General features: G+C 44.7%; 1 protein-coding gene across 5 annotated transcripts in view; it reads right to left on the bottom strand.

Annotated features, from left to right (window-relative positions):
- The window catches only part of LOC114511481 (zinc finger protein 345-like), a 447,937-nt gene that overhangs the window by 407,576 nt on the left and 21,699 nt on the right, over positions 1 to 18,662 (bottom strand). For 2 of the 5 annotated variants that reach the window (XM_036013398.1, XM_036013397.1), the window contains one exon: positions 17,677 to 17,803. The exons of 2 other annotated variants lie outside the window; for them this stretch is intronic. In XM_036013398.1, the coding sequence (XP_035869291.1) occupies positions 17,677 to 17,803 (127 nt within the window). Of the gene's footprint in view, positions 1 to 12,677; positions 14,246 to 17,676; positions 17,804 to 18,662 lie in introns of those variants that run through there. One more of the 5 variants, XM_036013402.1, reaches the window with a different exon arrangement.

Raw genomic sequence — 18,662 nt, 5'->3', positions numbered from 1 at the left:
ATTTTCCCTGAACCGTCAATAAAGATGGTTCTAGTTTTAGGAATAGGAGTGGTGCTGAATTTTCCTCTATGTGGATATTAAGAGTGGGGAGGTGTTGGAGAATTTTATCAGAAGGTAAATGAATATTAAGATCTCCTACAAAATCAGCAACTGCACACTGAAGTTCTAAAGATTGACTATAAAGTTGTTGTAGATACACTTGGGTGAGTGGAACATGTTTAACAGCTGAGTCATGGACAAAAAGCTGAATTACTCTATCATGGCCTTTGATAATAAGCTGACATAGTGCAATAATATAGGTGGTAATAGTGTGCTGAGGTTGATGGGATAAAAACAGCCATTCAATCATTTCTAAATTAGGTGACAACTGTCCGATTAAGCCAGTAGGCATCCCCAGTGTGGGAAAGCAAAAGAGTCTGACAGGTAATTGTCTGTTTACCCTAGTGAGCTGCCTGGAAGACAGGCATTGGTTAACTAAATCTAATTCCTGTGTAGCCTGATCACATAAGGATCCAGGAGAATTTAAGTCTGAATCTGGACAGTGGCCACTAAAGGAAAGGTGGCAGGGTGATTTGTATTCCTCACTGAGTGAGAAGGTCCCAGCTCCAGATATTAAGTGGGGCAGGAAGGACGTAAGGTTGAATTTGTCCAATTTTCCCATCTGGACCAAAACATTTAAGAGTCCACACACTTTTGTGGGGCTGAGAAATGCCCCCTATCTTATGTATAGAAATGCAAACAAAATAGAAATCCCTTTCTTGAAATTAAGCATGGTGGCAGCCTCCCAAATCTTGGGGGCTGCTGTCCCTTACCTCAGAGACGACCTGGCTGGAACTTCCCTCCTTGACATGCTCTCCACACCAGTTCCAAGTCTTCTGCTAGGTGCTGGCCAAGGCAAAGCTCCATGGGGCGTTCCACTGCCCCAGGGGCGGGTCCAGCAGGTCAGGACTGAATCCGGCAATGGGTGCGAGGAAAGGTTGCTCCCATTTGCACAGGGAGGAGGGGAGGTGAAAAGGACCAGCTCTGCCTTCCGCTGCTGCCAGTCCTTGGCAGAAAGACCAGGCTGCACCATGCTGCCAACACAGGCACACTGGACACCGGTGCTCTGGCTGGGCTCACCAGGTGCAGCTGTGATGCTCACTGCAGCTGGGGCAACCCACAGGAAGGGTCCAGCAGGCGTCTAGAGTCTCCACTGCCACCATCCCATAGTCCCCTTCTCTTTTTTGTCTAAGCTTTCCTGACTATGAGGACCTCCCTGTCCTGCTTTTTCCCATATTTCCAAATCTAAAGATCCCTTATCAGGGAGACATTTAACAGCCTTAAAAAGCTGAATTACTTTAAAACATTACTCTTGTTCTATAGAGAGCTTGTTGCCTATGGTTGAGTATTTGTAGAGCCCCTTAAAAAATTCCTTGACAAATAAATGAACCTTTTCTGAAATTCCTCCTGCCGCAAGAGCAGCTATTACAAAACCCGTTTCAGTTTCACTCCTCCTGCACCCTCAGATCCTGTTTCTTGCCAGTGAGGAGAGTGCAATGGGTCAAAAGTGTGCTGTTGGTGGAAGGCAGTCAGGTAGAGCAGTACTGGATATTTCGGGTACCCTAACCCTGCTTATGGGTCTCGGTTTCTGTTCCCAGTCATCTAGACCAGCTACCTGGGAGGACTCAGAGTGCTGGGTGACCAACACTTAAATTGCACTTCCCAGGATGAGTCAAAAGTTAAATTATGGGAGATGGAATTCCCTATGAGGCCCCAACACATCTTGGGGATTAGACCCCAGAGACCTCCGCGAGGCCCCCACCTGCACAGGGATGCCCGAGATCTAGAGCCGGGGGAAGAAGTGCCTCTTTTCTTTGGCGCTCAGCAAGAAGCTGAAATGCTCATAAATACCTCGCTACAATAAGCTGATAAAAGGGAAAGTCTTTGCTTTCTCTTCCCCAAGCCTATACCTGGCGGGGATTGTGCTGAAGGGGATGGGATTGTAAATGCTTTTACAGTGTGCCTCTTGTTGCATGGGCTTATTCTTGCAGTTGGTGGGAAACCTAGTGTTCTGACCTGGCCCACGTCTCAACTTATACCTCTCACGGGTGACTTTTAGTGGCGAGCACCCTTATGGCTCTTAACTGCTCCACCCATGCCCGCAAAGTAAAGAAAATGCTTTGGAAAGAGAAAGCAAGACTCCTATTCATGGGAGAGAGTGAAGGGGAAAGAAATTAGAAGAAAACCGCTCAAGGGGCGGCAGGACAGTAACCTTTCCTCTTATCTGTAACACACCTGGGGGTCTTACCAAGAGTTGCCCCGTCCCTGGGGGGACAAAAGCGCTAATTTCCATCCTCTTAGGTGTGCGACCCCTGACGGTGGCTAGTAGCCTCTGGTCGAAGCAGGTCCCAAATCCTCAGGTCCCTGTTAGGGCGCCAGATGTGGGGGAGCTTTGCCTACAGAGCCCCCTGACTGCCATGGATGAGAATAAGCCTACCAAGACATGATCTCCTTGGGGAGGAAAGGTGGCCGATCTCTCAAAGGAGAAGGACCAGGAGCCTATTCCTCAAGGGGCTTTTACTGGGTTCATTTACACAGGAATTCAGGTAAAGCTCATTACTCATTGGCAGGAAGTAAGGATCAAACAATAGATAACAAAGAACTCTAAGGGCCTATTTTGAGTCAGGGTCAGATAGCTAAAGAGCTGTAAAACTTTGAGGAACAAACTTACTTCTTGTTTGGACCCTTATCATTTAATTGAGAGCATTCTAAACAAAGCAGGTTTCACAAGACTTTACATATTCTTTCTTAGGCCTGATCACCCAGGGAACCCACCCTTTCCAGCACAGGGCTGCACCACCCTCTGTCATTGTTTCAGGCTTAGGTGGAGCAAAGGAAGTAAGGCAGCCAAGAGATTAGGAGATTTTCGCACAGACAATGAGGACTCAGGCTATGCCAAAGCCGAGGGGCGAGGGTCCATCACCTCCTTTTGCTGTAGCCCCCAAAGTCCTTCCTTGGGGGCCCCCATGTGATTGTGCCTGTCTTAGGTCGTCCCCCGCCTTGGGGAATCTTACCTGTCATTGCGTAACTGACCAAGCATCGGGGGCCAGGCAGAGTGAAGTAAAAGGATCAGAAGCGGCACTTCTACCAGGGAGGTAAGCTTTTATCTCCTTGGTGGCTTGAGGTCTGAGGTCACTCCCTCAGCCTTAGCCTTGGTGGTGGTTACAGCTTCTGAAACCAGGCAGGGCAGTTCCCAACACTAGACTGGGTATCGAACCAATGACACTTTTGTTCATAAGGCAGAATTCAATCCAGTGAGCCGCACCAGCCACAGCTGACTACACTTTAGAGAAAACAGAAGTAATAAATATATGCAAAATATTTGATTTAGCTTGGCCAGGTGGATTAGATGGTTGGATAATTTTCCAGAGCTGCACCAAAAGCTTGCCAGTTCTATCCCTACATGGGGACACAAAAGAGGCAACTGACTGATGCTTCTCTCTTACACTGGTGTTTCTCTCTCTCTATGTATCTCCCTCTCTCTGTCTCTCCATGCCTTCCTTTCTAACACTCAATAAAGATATCCTCAGATGCAAATTCAAAATAAATAATTTCATGAAGATGCTATCAACAGGATTACAAAAACTAATTTTCTGTCAATCAATGTGAAATCCATTAGGTTTCTGGCAACACTACTGACCTCAAATCCTTCCCCCTATGGGATTTCAGAACAGCAGGTACTGGGGCAGCTTGGAGGGAAGGGGCCAGTGCCAAAACACCACCCTGCCAACCCCAAGATCTACCCAAAAATCTGGAAAAGCAAATTGTGCACCTACAGTCAACATGTGAGGACAGAGCAACCCCTAGACAATGAAGGGTAAAGGCCATATAAAGCCTAGTGCAGATCAATGGTGAGTGTAAAATCATTATTTCTTTAAAGAGAGAGTTAACTTATTAAATTTGTGGCAGTGAGGGACAAAGAAGGACGACTGGAGACAGGATCAGAAGTAAACCCAAGGCAAACTGCTGCTGTCCATGGCTCCTGAGAGCTAGTCTGGTCAGGACGCTTAGAGGTTGTAACAGAACCAAACTCAACCCTGAAGAAAGGTAGGCGTAGGCATGCCAAAGTTGAGCACAAAGGGGCAGTCAGTGTCTTACCCAGCGAGGATACTTGAGCAAAGTTCTCTAGCATTGTAAGAGGGTGCAGCCAAGAGGGGGGCCCCAAACAGGGATTTGGAATGGGGTCCAGAAATCAAGGTGTCCAGGAAATATTAGGTTGTCCTCACCGCCCCCCACCCCACAGGTGTGGGTTGGGGGAAGGGACACATGGAGCAGGGCCTCTGAGAGTTGTTTTGCATAGCAACAGCTTTGCAGCTAACCTCTGGGGTGGTCATTTAACATATCTATCACCTTTAACTGGTTGCATAGACATCTTAAATAGCTGTGGCCATGCTCTGAGCCAGAAGGATGGAAGTAACTTCCCCCCAAGACTAAGTGGGAAGCAACTTCCCCCTAGTTACAGCGCTTGTGTGAGAGCTTGTAGATGACTGGCTCCATGACATGGGGCTATGCCTGCCCAGACTCGTGATGGCAGCCCAGTAAAGCTGGAAGGATATGAGAGTGCTGGCAAGTGTAGCCAATTGTGGGAGGAGTTGGAAATGGGGCTGCAGAGGAAGATTGGCGCAGGGATTTAAACCGAGATGCTGCAGCCATTAAAGAGGGAGAACCACATGGCTTTGCCAGAGTGGGGACCCCCGCAGCTTTAGTAGGGGAATATGTAACCAGAAAAGACACCAGCGTTCGGGCTGCCTGTCACTTCCAAATCCAATAAACGATGACAGCGATTGAATCTTTTATGAACGCTTTACTCAGGTGGCCCGTTATCCGAGAAGATGGCAGGTTCATACCCCCTAACAAACCATCTTCCCTTCTCTTTCCTGGCCAGATCTCTCATAAGGGGGTGGGGGAGGACAAACAAGGTGAGGTGAGGACTTTGAGATTCAAAAGCTGCAACATTCCTGTCCTGGGCAGTTAGCTGATCCCAAGGGAGAGGGGTGGTCATCTGCTCTCCCTGGAACAAAGGTTCGGATGTCCCCAGGTGGTAATCTTCTATCAGTGCCCCAGGAGGTCAGCTGTTTTCCCCAGGAGCCAGGATTGGCCTTATCTGTAGTTTCTGAAACAAAAGCTTTAACATATACATTACTTGCTAGACTCATAACTTTTTACCTTAAGCTAAAATTTTCCAAGTCTTGGGTCCCCTATCAGAACCACCATGCGGCTTTAGCAGAAAATCACCACTCAGCTTTGGCCAGAGTGGTGACCCACCCCTCCCCGCAGCTTTGCGGAGAGATCCATGCAGTTTTGCCAGAGTGCAGACCCCACAGCTCTGGTAAAAGAGGACAATGCAGCTTTGGGGTGCTCCCTTTGTCTGAGGAGCCTGGGAAGCAGGAGATACTTTACCTGGAAGAAGGGTGAAAGAACTCTTGCCAGTAGGGCATGAGAAGGTGCCACATGGCATTGGATTAATTGGAGATCCTGCCTGGACCGTGACACAGCTGATGGTACTGGTGAAGCAGGAGACAGCATAGGAAGAACTCTGAGACTGCAATACTGTCACTGGCCAGCATTTAGCACCCTGGTTGCCAGAAAACTCCTTTCACTAATTAGGTAGAATAAATAGTAAACTGAGTCAGGGAGGAGGAAGGAGACAAGTCTCACACACTAACTCAACAGTCCTGTTGGGAACTGCCCTGCCTGGTATCAGAAGCTGTAACCCCCACCAAGGCTAAGGCTGAGGGAGTGACCTCAGACCTTAAGCCACCAAGGACACAAAAGCTTATCTCCCTGGTAGGAGTGCCGCTTCTGATCCTTTTACTTCACTCTGCCTGGCCCCCGATGCTTGGTCAGTTACCCAATGACAGGTAAGATTCCCCAAGGCGGGGGACGACCTAAGACAGGCACAATCACATGGGGGCCCCCAAGGAAGGACTTTGGGGGCTACAGCAAAAGGAGGTGATGGACCCTCGCCCCTCGGCTTTGGCATAGCCTGAGTCCTCATTGTCTGTGCGAAAATCTCCTAATCTCTTGGCTGCCTTACTTCCCTTGCTCCACCTAAGCCTGAAACAATGACAGAGGGTGGTGCAGCCCTGTGCTGGAAAGGGTGGGTTCCCTGGGTGATCAGGCCTAAGAAAGAATATGTAAAGTCCTGTGAAAGCTGCTTTGTTTAGAATGCTCTCAATTAAATGATAAGGGTCCAAACAAGAAGTAAGTTTGTTCCTCAAAGTTTTACAGCTCTTTAGCTATCTGACCCTGACTCAAAATAGGCCCTTAGAGTTCTTTGTTATCTGTTGTTTGATCCTTACTTCCTGGCAATGAGTAATGAGCTTTACCTGAATTCTTATGCAAACGAACCCAATAGAACCCTGCTCCAGTGGAAGAATGAGCCGCTCTCCCTTAGGGACACTCTCCACTAGAGAGAGGGGCCATTTCCTTCCTATTTCCCCACAGGACCTGCTTGTCTCTGTGTATGTTTTTCTCGTGTTTCGACAAGCCATCCGTAGTGTTCCGCAGTCACTGCTGGTTGGTGGCTGAGACAAGTCCTAAGCTTGTTTTGATAATATTGCCAGATGTTTCAATATCACAAGAAACACTATATTAGCAAGAAAGAAGAAAAGTCCTTGAAATTCTATGTAACATTTCCACTATCTGGGAAAGAAAGCCTTGAAACTGTGCTTTCATCCCAAGGCCTGAATGTGACAGAGGGTCCCCGGTGCCCAAAGAAAGAGCCCATAAAACAACTTTGGTTAATTGCCTACCTCTGGTCACTATCTGTCTTACAAGGGAGTCCCTGATGCTCACAGAAAGAGCCCATAAATAACTTTGGAAATTGCCCCAATTTTAATTAACTGCCTCCTGTCATGTATTTGTTTTACAACAGGATGACCAAATGGAGTCTGGAGCAAGATAAAAATTTGGACTGACAGACCCCCATTTATCCCTAAATTTGGGTAGTCACATTTCCCCAGTAAAGCTGGCGCCACATTTACCCATTAATCAATATGTAACTTTTTCCCTCCTATCCCATCAACTATGTAAGTCCTGAGAACAAAAGACTCTCTCTCTCTCCCTCTCTCTCTCTCTCTCTCTCTCTCTCTCTCTGTCTCTCTCTGGGACTCAGGGGACTCTTGGCTCTCGGGCCACAGGACCTCTGGCCACCTGGCCTCAGGCTGCCCAGGGGCTTGCCACCCTGGTCTTCAGCCGCTCTTGCTTTTCTCACCCTGCTTTGCCCTGAAACTTTCCCTTTCACCCCCTACTCTACCGGTCCTATTCTTTTCCATGGAAGCAGACCACTAACAAACTGATTACATACTACTAGATTTGATGATATTTAATTCTTTGCATGCCTCAGCAAGAAGAACCAGGTCCCTCCGGTCAACATTAGGCCTTACTCGGTTATTCTTAGGTCAGGGATTTTTAGGTGCAAAAACCCAACAAGGGTAAGTGGTTAGGGTGTGAGAGTCTGATTTGCTAGAGCTGGTTAATGGGAACCATTTCTGCTGACCATTGTTCTTAATACATCCTGCCAGGCTCAAGTTAAAGCTGCATCCTGGTATTCCGGCAGACCCCAGGCCCTAACCTTAGCTGGGCATGTTTGTCCTGGGTAGGGTCAGAAGGCAGTTTCCCCGACAGGCATTTTCCCAGGCTACACTTTCCCACAGTAGTTTTGTGCCTGGTGATTTTCCATTCCTCCTAGGCCTGCCTAGGTTTGTCACTCACCAGACCAGTCTAGGCTGGGGCTTGGGCTCCAGAAAGTGAGAGACTCAACAAGTCCGCCCTGCAGGGCTCCCTGAGGTGATGGGAGGGGGGACCGGGGCCTTGCTAATCCCCATCCCGTGCCTCAGCCTGCCTGCCACCATTGGACTCTGTGGGTGGAGCCGGGGCAGACCAGTGAGCAAATAGGTTGTCCCTGGTATGGGGGTCCCTGGGTTGTCTCAAGGGCCGGTCACCTGAGCAGCTTTGCTGGGTCTCACAGCTACTGTGGGGAACACAACTCCCATGGCTGCTCTACTGGATATTCACACCTCACTTCCTGACCATCTATATAATAAGGAATCTGAGAACAGGAAATGCCAGACAATGGAAGGCACAAGTCCCACCTTACAGTGCTACCCAACCAGAAATGCTCTGCAATGTTTTTATTGGTTCCTTGTCCTACTATTCCAACCCTGCCTTCTAGGTAATGGAGATCTTACACTCTAGGGTGGCATCCTGAATTTCGCCAGCCATTTCTAGGAGTAGATTTGCAAATTTACACACCAAGACCTTAAAAATGATAAGTGCGCTGTATCGCCTTCCAGTGAAAATCATTTCTCAGGCAAGGGTCTCTGTTACACCTGCAAGGACTTTTTTGATTCACAGCATATGACACATGGCGCCTTCTGGCTGGATGTGGTTCAGAAAGGTTGTTCAAGTCCCTAATGCTATCTACCCAGACTCATTGGATTGGCTTTGCTTAGTTAATGTATTAAAACATGCACTAATACTTAAGTGTATCTGTTCCTGATGCAGCCAGAGTCTTACTGATGCCTGTGCAGCAGTGTGACTGCAGTCCACACTGATTTGATTTGATCCCTCTAATTTAAATTATACGTTTTTTCCCTAACAATGGAGTACACGTTGAAGACCTCAAAGACATGCAGTCACTGGAGTTCAGCCCACAAATTGCATGTAAAGTTCCATACCCACACAGAATATAGTAATAAAGCTAATCTCACTGATTTGTTTTTCCCTCAGCACATGTTCTAGAGTATGAAATGTCCAGTAGCACTATGTCAAAAATGAAAATATATATACCATAATTTAAAAATTACTTAAGATCACAAAATGCAAATGATTATCTGAGACTTTGATGATTTGCTTGCAACCTTTTTGCCATCTGAGGGATTTGTATACCTGTTGATAAGAACACATTATCTCTGAATCTCAGTAAAGCACATCTCATTAAAGGAGTGGGGATATGACCCATGGGAGGAATCTGGGAAATTTTACTAGGTTAAAAACATGGTTACCGCATCGAAGTTATAACATGTAAGTCACAAGAATATAGGACTAATCTTAGAAAGTAAAGAGATACATAATATAGACAAAAATGGGAGTCCATTTATTTGTAATTTAATTATCAATAAAGAAAAATTAATTGTAAAAAACTGGCAGAAATAAATTGTGACAAAGTTATTGGCATTTTCCTTAGTGTAAAAACGGTTTTGCACTTATCGTAATGAAAGAGAACTTATGTGTTACATAGTTAAGGATGTATAGGTGAGATGAGGATAACTATGGCAGTGTCAAAAGAATAAGATTAGGAACACATTCATGAATTATATTTTGTGAGACACCAAGACACACTTGTAAATCTGTCAAGAAAAGTTTCTAAAATATAACTAACAATATGATCAAGCAAGTAAAGTGACTTCAAGCTAAATGACAGGGATGATGTTAGGATTCAATGACAATTGTTGGAACTGAGTCTAAAAATGAACCAACTCATCTCTGCTTACTGAACCACAGCTATGCCATGGTATTATGCTCTTTAACATGACTGGCATTTATTTTCCTCATATAGACTGAATACTAAAATGTGTACTTATATCTCTTCAATAACTGGAGAAATGTCAGACTTACAACTAAGTGACAGATACAGTGCAAATGTAGAGTGCAAATGAAAATAATGCCTGAGACACACAGGTCACTTACAAGGGCTGCTCACTGCTGCTTGCTCACTCTGTTGAAAATGGAACATCAGGAACACTTACAAGGGCTTACAGATTGAGCACTAATCCTAGACATTCTATTAACAGCAGTTCGTCGTAAACAAGGGGCAAGGGATCTATTTTCAGAGTGTCCACCCATGCCACTTTTGCTTTTAAATGGATTGTATCACTTAGGAAAATGTTGTGGAAGCAGACAGCAAATATCACCAAGAATGATCAGTACTCATCCTCTTCTCTGAAAATGCCCCTGAGACATAACAATGCTAATTGGGTCATGGAGACATAGACCAAAACTAATTTGGCCAATTGGCTGCTGTCTGGAACAATCAGGAGTAAGATTCTCAGTTGTGGTCAAAGTGTCCTGGACAGTGGAGGGAGGGCCTGTGTTCCAAAGGCCTATGCTTACTACCCAGAGATCTCTGGTGATGACACAGGGAGACTGGAAGGAAGATGTGGCTGCTGAACATGGTCAGGGTAACAGGGAAGAGATGGTGAGCAACCTTGTCTCCTGTAGCCAGTCCTGACAGAGTCCAGGGTCATGTGGGCACTGAGTTTCCTCTATGAAGAAGAGGTGAACATTCCAGCAGGTGGGTAATGATACTATAGGTCTCCATTGTGAGTTCTGAATATGTTCCAGGTATCATGTCCCACTGTCCTCATTAATGCAGAATGAGTGTCTTCGACATGTTGCAAAAACACTAGAAAGTCAAAATGATGCATCACATTCTCTACAGTGGATAAATTTGAGACTGTGATGCAAAAGAAAACTGAACTTGCAGAAAGGCCTGGCCCTCAATCACAGGGGTCTCCTTAGTGTCCAGCTGTATGCTAAGCTAAAAAAAATGGTAGAAAAAATATAGCTAAGTCTCAATGTAGTTTCCCCTGGAGAAACCATGGAAATGACAGGTACTCTTCCCATGAAGCCTGTGAGCTAGATGTTAAAGCACTTTAACACATCAGAGCAAAGTTGAAAATACATAATTGCAAGAACGAAAACAGCAGCATTGGCTGTTTTCCATTTCACTGGTCTTTGCTGTGTCTCTGCCCTGCACTGATGCCCTAACATGCCATAATGGAGAACATCCCCATCTCTCCTGACACACTTTTTAAAAGGATTTTTAATGTGTTTATTTATATTTTATTTTTTAAACATTTTATTTATTTTTAGACAGAGGAAGGGAAGGAGAAAAAGAGGGAGAGAAATATCAATGTGTGGTTACATCCCATGTGGCCCCCTACTGGTGACCTGGCCCCCAACCCTGGCATGTGCCCTGACTGGGAATTCAACTGGCAATGCTTTGGTACACAGCCCACACTCAATGCACTGAGCTATGCCAGCCAGGGCTAATTTATTTATTTTAAAACAGAAGGAATGAGACACACAAACTAAGAGAGAAACACCAATGTAAGCTTTCCCGGGGTCCCTTCTGGGGACCTGGCAGAAAACTCAGGCATGTGTTCTCACTGTGAATCAAACCAGCGACCCTTTGGTTTGCAGAACTGCTCTTAATCCACTCAGAGACACTATCCAAGGCACAAGGCTTTTTATTGTATTATTAAAAGTTAGAACTTAAAAAAGTGATAAAGTGTGTTCATTAATGAAGATTATTCTTTAAAGGATATGACACGTATCTACTGTACTGTGTACAGGAAACACCCAATTTGTAAATATTTCACACTATTAAAACAATTATCACATCCCTCGAAAGAAAAAACAATTGTTCCATAACATGAATATGACTTGTTATTCAAGGAAAGAAAGTGGGTGTCATTGTAATATATACCTTTGTTGCTTTACTCTCCTATTTCTTAAAGGACAGTAGCCCAAATTAATAAAGGAACAGAAAAATTATGTGAGCACAGATTTGACTAAAAACATATCAGTAGTACATAACACCAAAAATGCTCATCCTACATCCTCAAGGAAACAGAACTAAAACGACAGAGAGAGCACAATAAACATTTGTAAAGAGGTTAAATTCAGAAAAATTGAAGAAATGAAGACTTTGTCGCAGTGAGGAACTGCACTTTGCATACACTTTTGGTAAGAATGGATAAAGGCACAATTAGTTGATGTTGTACTTTGTATGGCTTTTCAAAATTTAAACATTCTACTTCTGAGATATATCCATAGTCGGAATATATAAAATTCAACTCTGATGTTTCCCCAGAAAGTTCCAGCGCCATTACACTGAAAAAGAAAACACATTTTCAAGGCTCTGGTTGGTGAGGCTCAGTGGATTCAGTTGGGGCCTGCAAACCAGAGTGTTGGTGGTTGGACTTGCAGTTAGGGCACATCCCTGGGTTGCCAGGGATGGGGGCCAACTGGGGGGTGTTCAATAGGAAATCACACATTGATCTTGCTCTCCCTCACTTTCTGTCTCCCTTTCCCTCTCTTTAAAAATGAATAAAATTTTCAAAAAACAAAAACACATTTCCTATAATCTAGCCATTTACACAATGAGAATTCTCCAATGTCAAAACAGAATAGACTCTTGGGTAAAAATTTCCATGTTCACATCACACATTAAAACTCTAAAGAGTGAACAGTGTTAAGGTGGCCATGACTATGAGGGAAAAATCTCCAACATTTGAAATCTCCTTAAAGGTTAGTTAGCAATGGTGCAAACTGTCTGCTGATATAAAGGATAGAGGATGGAAAGCGAATTTCCTACACTCACTGCACTCCTAAGGCCTTTCCCTAGACTGAAGTCTCTCAATATCATATAGGTTAGTGCTACAAGGAAAACAATCTCAAGTGACATGAATATAAAAAACATATCAACTGTGACCTCAGAGAAGAACACACACATGTCTAGAACAAAAAGATTTCCTGAATACTCTTGTAAGAACTGAGTGATTCTGAATTTTCTGATGAGAACAGAGGCCATGGCTGCTGGTAAGATATTACACATAATCTCAGCCATCAAAAGGCATCACTGGAGTGTAAACTCTGTCATAACAACTGAAATTATGGATGCAAAAAAAGAATTACCCAAATTCACTTAATTTATAAGGACATTTTCTAGTGAGAACTCTCTGATAACAATGCAGGTGACTGATTCTGATAAAGGATTTCCCACAGTCACTGCACTCAAAAGGCCTTTATCCAGTGTAAACAGCTCAATGATGACAAAAGGTGGACCTACTAATGAAAGTATTTGCACCTAAACTACAGTCATAAGGTTATTCTCCAAGGTGAACTCTCTGATGACAATGCAGGGTAGAGCTCCTAGTAAAAAATTTCCCACATTTCTTGCACTCATAAGGCGTTTCTCCAGTGTGAACTCTGTGATGTTTAGAGAGGCCAGACCTAGTGGTATAACATTTCCCACATTTACTACACTCATAAGGCCTTTCTCCAGTGTGAACTCTCTGATGCTCTAAAAGGTTGGACTTAGTTAGAAAAAATTTCCCACATTCGCCACACTCATAAGGCCTTTTTCCAGTATGTATAATATGATGTACACGGAGGGTAGAAGCACTGCGAAAGCACTTCCCACATTCACTGCAAACATAAGGCCTTTCTCCACTGTGAACTGTCTGATGTCTTCTGAGTTCAGAACTAGTGATATAAGATTTCCCACATTCACTGCAAACATAAGGCCTTTCTCCAGTGTGCATTCTCCCATGATTCAGAAAACCAGACCTCCACCTAAATAACTTCCCACAATCACTGCATGTATAAGGCTTTTCTCCAGTGTGAACTCTCTGATGAATAAGAAGAACATGGCTATAGGCGAAACATTTCCCACATTCACTGCACTTATAAGGCCTTACTCCATTGTGACTGTTGTGATGGTGGTAAAGAGCAGTTCCACTGGTATAAGATTTCCCACATTCACTGCACTCATAAGGCCTTTCTCCAGTGTGAACTCTCTGATGGACACGGAGGGCAGAAATTCTGGAAAAAGACTTCTCACATTCAAAGCACACAAAATGCCGTCTCTGTGTAAGGAACCTCTGGTGATTAAAAAGTATATCTTCACAACCCATGGAATTCTTATTTTCTGTTTGGACATAATGATACTTCGTATTGTGAAAAGTTATTCCAGACTGAGAGATTTTGTTTGCCCTGTGCATGGTGTCAGTATCCTCTTGCACTGGATGTCCTGAGGTCATGGTGAAGTCTTTTCCAACCTGACTGGACGTATGAGGCTTCCATGACATATGGGAATTGCAGCTCTCTCCAAGTGAGACACTGTCCACACTGTTTAGGAGGTAATTCTGTGTTGTGTCCTGTTCCTGATGCTGGTTCCTCCAGGCACTGAAATAAAATGGTTTTGCACAGGCCCCACACCTCAGCAGTGTTGTGCTGTATTCCGTTCCTTGCTGATCAACCAAGAGGAAAATGTCTCTTAAGACTGGCCCACATCTCTCACAGGGGTGGCCCTTCTGGGAAGACAAAGCTGCCTTGGGATACTTTTCTTGTGACACTTGTTCAGAGAGTTTCTGTTCAGTGGGTGCTTCCACATCCTCTGCTCCACAGCAGCAACCTGAACAAAAGCAAACACTAGTGAGGTACATACTGAACTAGGGCAGGGGTAATCTCATCATAAATTTGTGTCTGTCTTATGTAAGGATGATTCCCTGTGACAATTGACAAGGCAAGTGGGATAGAGTTTAAGAGAGAGTAGTAGTGCATTATCAGGCATTAAGAGAGAAATAATGGTCCCCTCATTAAAGGAAGTAAATTATGGTAGGATGTGGAACAAGGAGAGACAGGGTCTAAAAGTTGTTCTTCCGCTGATGGCAGCCTGCAAAGTCATTCCTGCTAGTGATGTCAGGCCCTTAGAGGATGTGAATATGCAGAAAACCACAATAACCAACCCCAGGAGGGCAGACACTATGCAAGGTTCCTTTGAAAAATTTGCAGCTTCAATGTCCAATGATCATTGAGTAAACTTGAAGGGCACATCCAAAACACTCTTCACACACAGGGTAGTTAGGGCTCTAGAGGTTACAGAGGTGGGGATGAGTCCTGGCTCCAAGCAACGGTAGAAAAGATAACTATGAGAACTAACAAGGAGGCAAAGTGCCAACACTTGGAAAGAACACAAAGATTAAGGTGTGGACACTGGTAATGGTGAGAAAATATATTTAAACAGAAGAGGTTTCTCGTTATGTTTTAACAAAGCTGTGAAACCAAACCCTCCACAAGTGACGTTCACTATCACCAGAGCCTCCCTGAGCCCATCCTGTCAAAGCTGGACTCAGAATTCTTGTGCTACACAAAGGACCCTTTCTTTTTTTTTTTAAGATTTTATTTATTTATTTTTAGAGAGGGAAGGGAAAGAGAAAGAGAGAGAGAGAGAGAGAGAGAGAGGGAGAGAGAGAGAGAGAGAGAGAGAGAGAGAGAGAGAGAAACATCAATGTGCGGTTGCTGGGGGCCGTGGCCTGCAACCTAAGCATGTGCCCTGACTGGGAATCAAACCTGCGGTACCTGGTTCACAGCCCCCACTCAATCAACTGAGCTAAGCCAGCCAGGGCTACAAAGGACCCTTTCATTCCCTACCTGTTGAGCAGTTACATGAAATGGTGATCATGCACACCTAAGGGCAAAGAGAAGACATCCATTACTAGCACTATTGTACAACAACTCCGCATAAACAGACAAAAGGAAAAAGATCTATGGGAGTAGCATCAGGTGGATGGCAGAATAAAAAATACAAATACTATGGGCCCTTCAAGAGTAATTAGAAAATTATCTTGCTAAAAGCAGCCCCAAGGAAAAACAGAAATAACTAGGGATCAATTTTTCCAAGAGCCATAAAGTGGAGCATAAAACAGGAAATGGCACAGAAAGAATTGCAAGAGACATTGGCTTAGCAAAGATGCTTAGATTCCTAAGAGGAGGGTGAGAGCTTCCTCTCCAAGCCACTGAGCTTGTGCTACAGTGGGCTCTAGTGGCCTGCTTTGTGAATGACCACGGCTACCACTGTTGCTGAGAAACTCAGGAATCTCAGTAATATCTGCCAACCTACCACAGATTTTATCTCAAAGGAACCTGTAGTTCATCAGAAAGGATATCAAGAGGAACCCCCCTTGGCTACATCACATCTTATGAAGGAATAACATCATCTACTCCCAGCAATCTTTGCCACCAACATTTCAACAGGAACAACTGGATACTTGGAAAACTCCCCTGGCCACAGGGGACCCCCACAGTCTTCACTACTCTAACTTCAGTTCTGGGGCAGCCAGAAGAATTAGAATTGAAACTTGTCCCTACCCAAAGCACAGCACGGCACCTACTAAAAACACTCCTATCCACGTGCAGATGAAACTTCATCTAGCTCTGCCTTGAGTGTTTCTTGGGGTTGACTACTGGCCTGCTAACAGAAAGCTCACCTGCTAGCTTCTAAGCGCCTGACTGGAATGCTAGGCCACATGACTGGAATTCTGGCCAGGACCCCAGTTGAGGACATGCTAGAGGGAAGCAATCAACACGTCTCGAACACACTGATGTTTTGGTCCCTCTCTTTTTTCCTCCCTTCCCCTCTTGGTGAGTAATAAATAAATCTTAAATATAAAAACTAATCTTTATAGTAACTGTCTCATAAAGTGCTGAGATCTCAATACTAAGACCAAAAGCAATGTAAACAAAATTCACAAAAGGAACATCACAGTTTTGTACTGCATTCCCAGTAAATGGAGATCTACACATTGCCCACACGAAAATGCAAATAGTCATTTTTACAATCCTCAGTGAGGAACAAGCAAATGCACATGGAAATCAACATAATGAACAAACAAGTAGAGTCACAAAATATGGGGATCAGAGTCAGAAACCATAAAAAAATAGAAGAGAAATTCAGGAATTGAGAAGAATATGATGAATAAAGCAAAAACTGCGAAAAGAGTTTCAAAGTAGGCAAGACCAAGACCTAAATTGGATATGTCACCTCAGAGGCAGATTATATGAAGTCTGAATATGCTTTTAAAAAAGGTTTTACTTATTTTAATTTTAGGGACAGAAAGGAAGGGACAAAGAGAGGGAGAGAAACAGTGATGTGTAGTTGCCTTCCCTGTGCCACCTACTGGAGACCTGACCTGCAACCCAGGCATGTGCCCCAGAATGAAACTTAATCTCATCACCCTTTGATTCACTGTCCTGCACTCAACAGAACTCATAAAAATACACAAAATATTTTATTCAGCTTGGCCAGGTAGATTAGTTGGTTGGGTAGTTTTCCACAGCAGCACCAGAAGCTTTCAAGTTCGATCCCTACATGGGGACATAAGGAAGCAACCTGACTGATGCTTTTGTCTTGCACTGCTGTATGTGTGTCTCTCTCCATCCCCCTGTCTCTGTTTCTATATGCCTTCCTCTCTGATAGTTACTACACATATCCTCAGATGAAGATGAAAAGTAAATATATATGAAGGCATTATCAACAGGATGATGAAAAACAACTTTCCACACTACTCAATGTGAAATCAGTTAGATTTCTGGCAACAATACTGACCTCAAATCCTTCTCCTCTATGGGGTTTCAGAACAGCAGGTATTGGGGCAGCTGGGAGAGAAGGGGGCAGTGCCAACACACCACCCTGCCAACCCCAAGACCTACCCAGAAACCTGGGAGAGCAAACTGCATTTACAGTCAACATGTGAGGACACAGCAACTCCTAAAGAATGAAGGGTATGGGACATACAAAGCCTAGTCCAAGTGCATGGTGAGTATAAAGTCATGATCTCTTTAAAGAGAGAGTTAACTTATTAACATTTGTGGCAATGAGGGACAAAAATGGACCAGTGCAGACAGAATCAAAGGTGAACCCAAGGCAAACTGCTGCTGTCCTTGGCTCCTGAGTGCAAGTCTGGTCAGGACCCTTAGAGGTTATAACAGGAACAAACTCAACCCTGAACAAAGGTGGGTGCAGGCATGCCAAAGTGGAGCACAAAAGGGCAGTCAGTGTCTTACCCAGTGAGGATACATGAGCAAAGTTCTCCAGCATCACATCCAGGTACAGGCGTCTCTGAGCCTCATCAAGGAGGCACCACTCTGTCCTGGACAGATACACAGCCACATCCTCAAAGGTCACAACAACCTGTCAGAATTAATATAAATGAAACCAGAATAATCTGTCTGACATCAGTCCTGCCCAATGCTAATCCAGAGCAACCTCTCCCACTCCCAAAACCATCCTGCATGCCCAGCCTACAGAGAAAAACAGCCCTGCTGCCTTCTGTCTCATCAGTCTCATTTACCACTCACATGGCCCTCAGCAACAAAAGCAGTGATTGGTCCTGCAGCAGTGAAGTAGGCATCTAGTCTCAAGCCAAATCTGGGCTCCATCCCTGCTGTCCACCAATTCTACTGAGTCTCCCAGACCATGCCTCTTCAGCAGAGCCAAAGTTGGGCTTATGTTTCATCCTTCAATCCCCACACGGAGGACCAAAGACAATGAGTTCACACTTCCTCTAGCTGGGCACAGTGTAATTCTTCCTCCTTCACAGCTTCACACCCCATTTTCAGTTCCTCAGCTCTGACACCTCCTGCTCTGCACAACAGGCATTACTCTGAGAGCATCCAGTACTTAGAATACGGCTTCCAGACAGTGCTCAGGTATTGCAGAATGACCTAGTACAACTGAGGCAGGGCAGAAAGAATTTAGGGAAAAACACTGACAGGTAGAAGGAGGATGTAGGAGGCCACACCATCTCACATGAGCTACTCCCTCTAGGCACCAACAAAAGAAACAGGTAATGGCAGGAAGCCCCTTGGGCAACCACAGGACTGCAAACTACAAGGAACTTTCCCAATAGGAGTCTCATTCAGAATTTGTCGCCAAAAACTGCCCCCTCCCTTGAAAAGGGTAAACCCCAATAACTATTTTGCTCCTGTCTCTGGAATTGGCCCACCTGCACTAGAGGCACACGTCTTGGTTCCTGCACTGGGTCGCCCAC

This window comes from Phyllostomus discolor, chromosome 12 (genome assembly GCF_004126475.2).
Source record: "Phyllostomus discolor isolate MPI-MPIP mPhyDis1 chromosome 12, mPhyDis1.pri.v3, whole genome shotgun sequence".
NCBI lineage: Eukaryota > Metazoa > Chordata > Mammalia > Chiroptera > Phyllostomidae > Phyllostomus > Phyllostomus discolor.
This window is presented reverse-complemented; position numbering and strand designations above follow the sequence as displayed.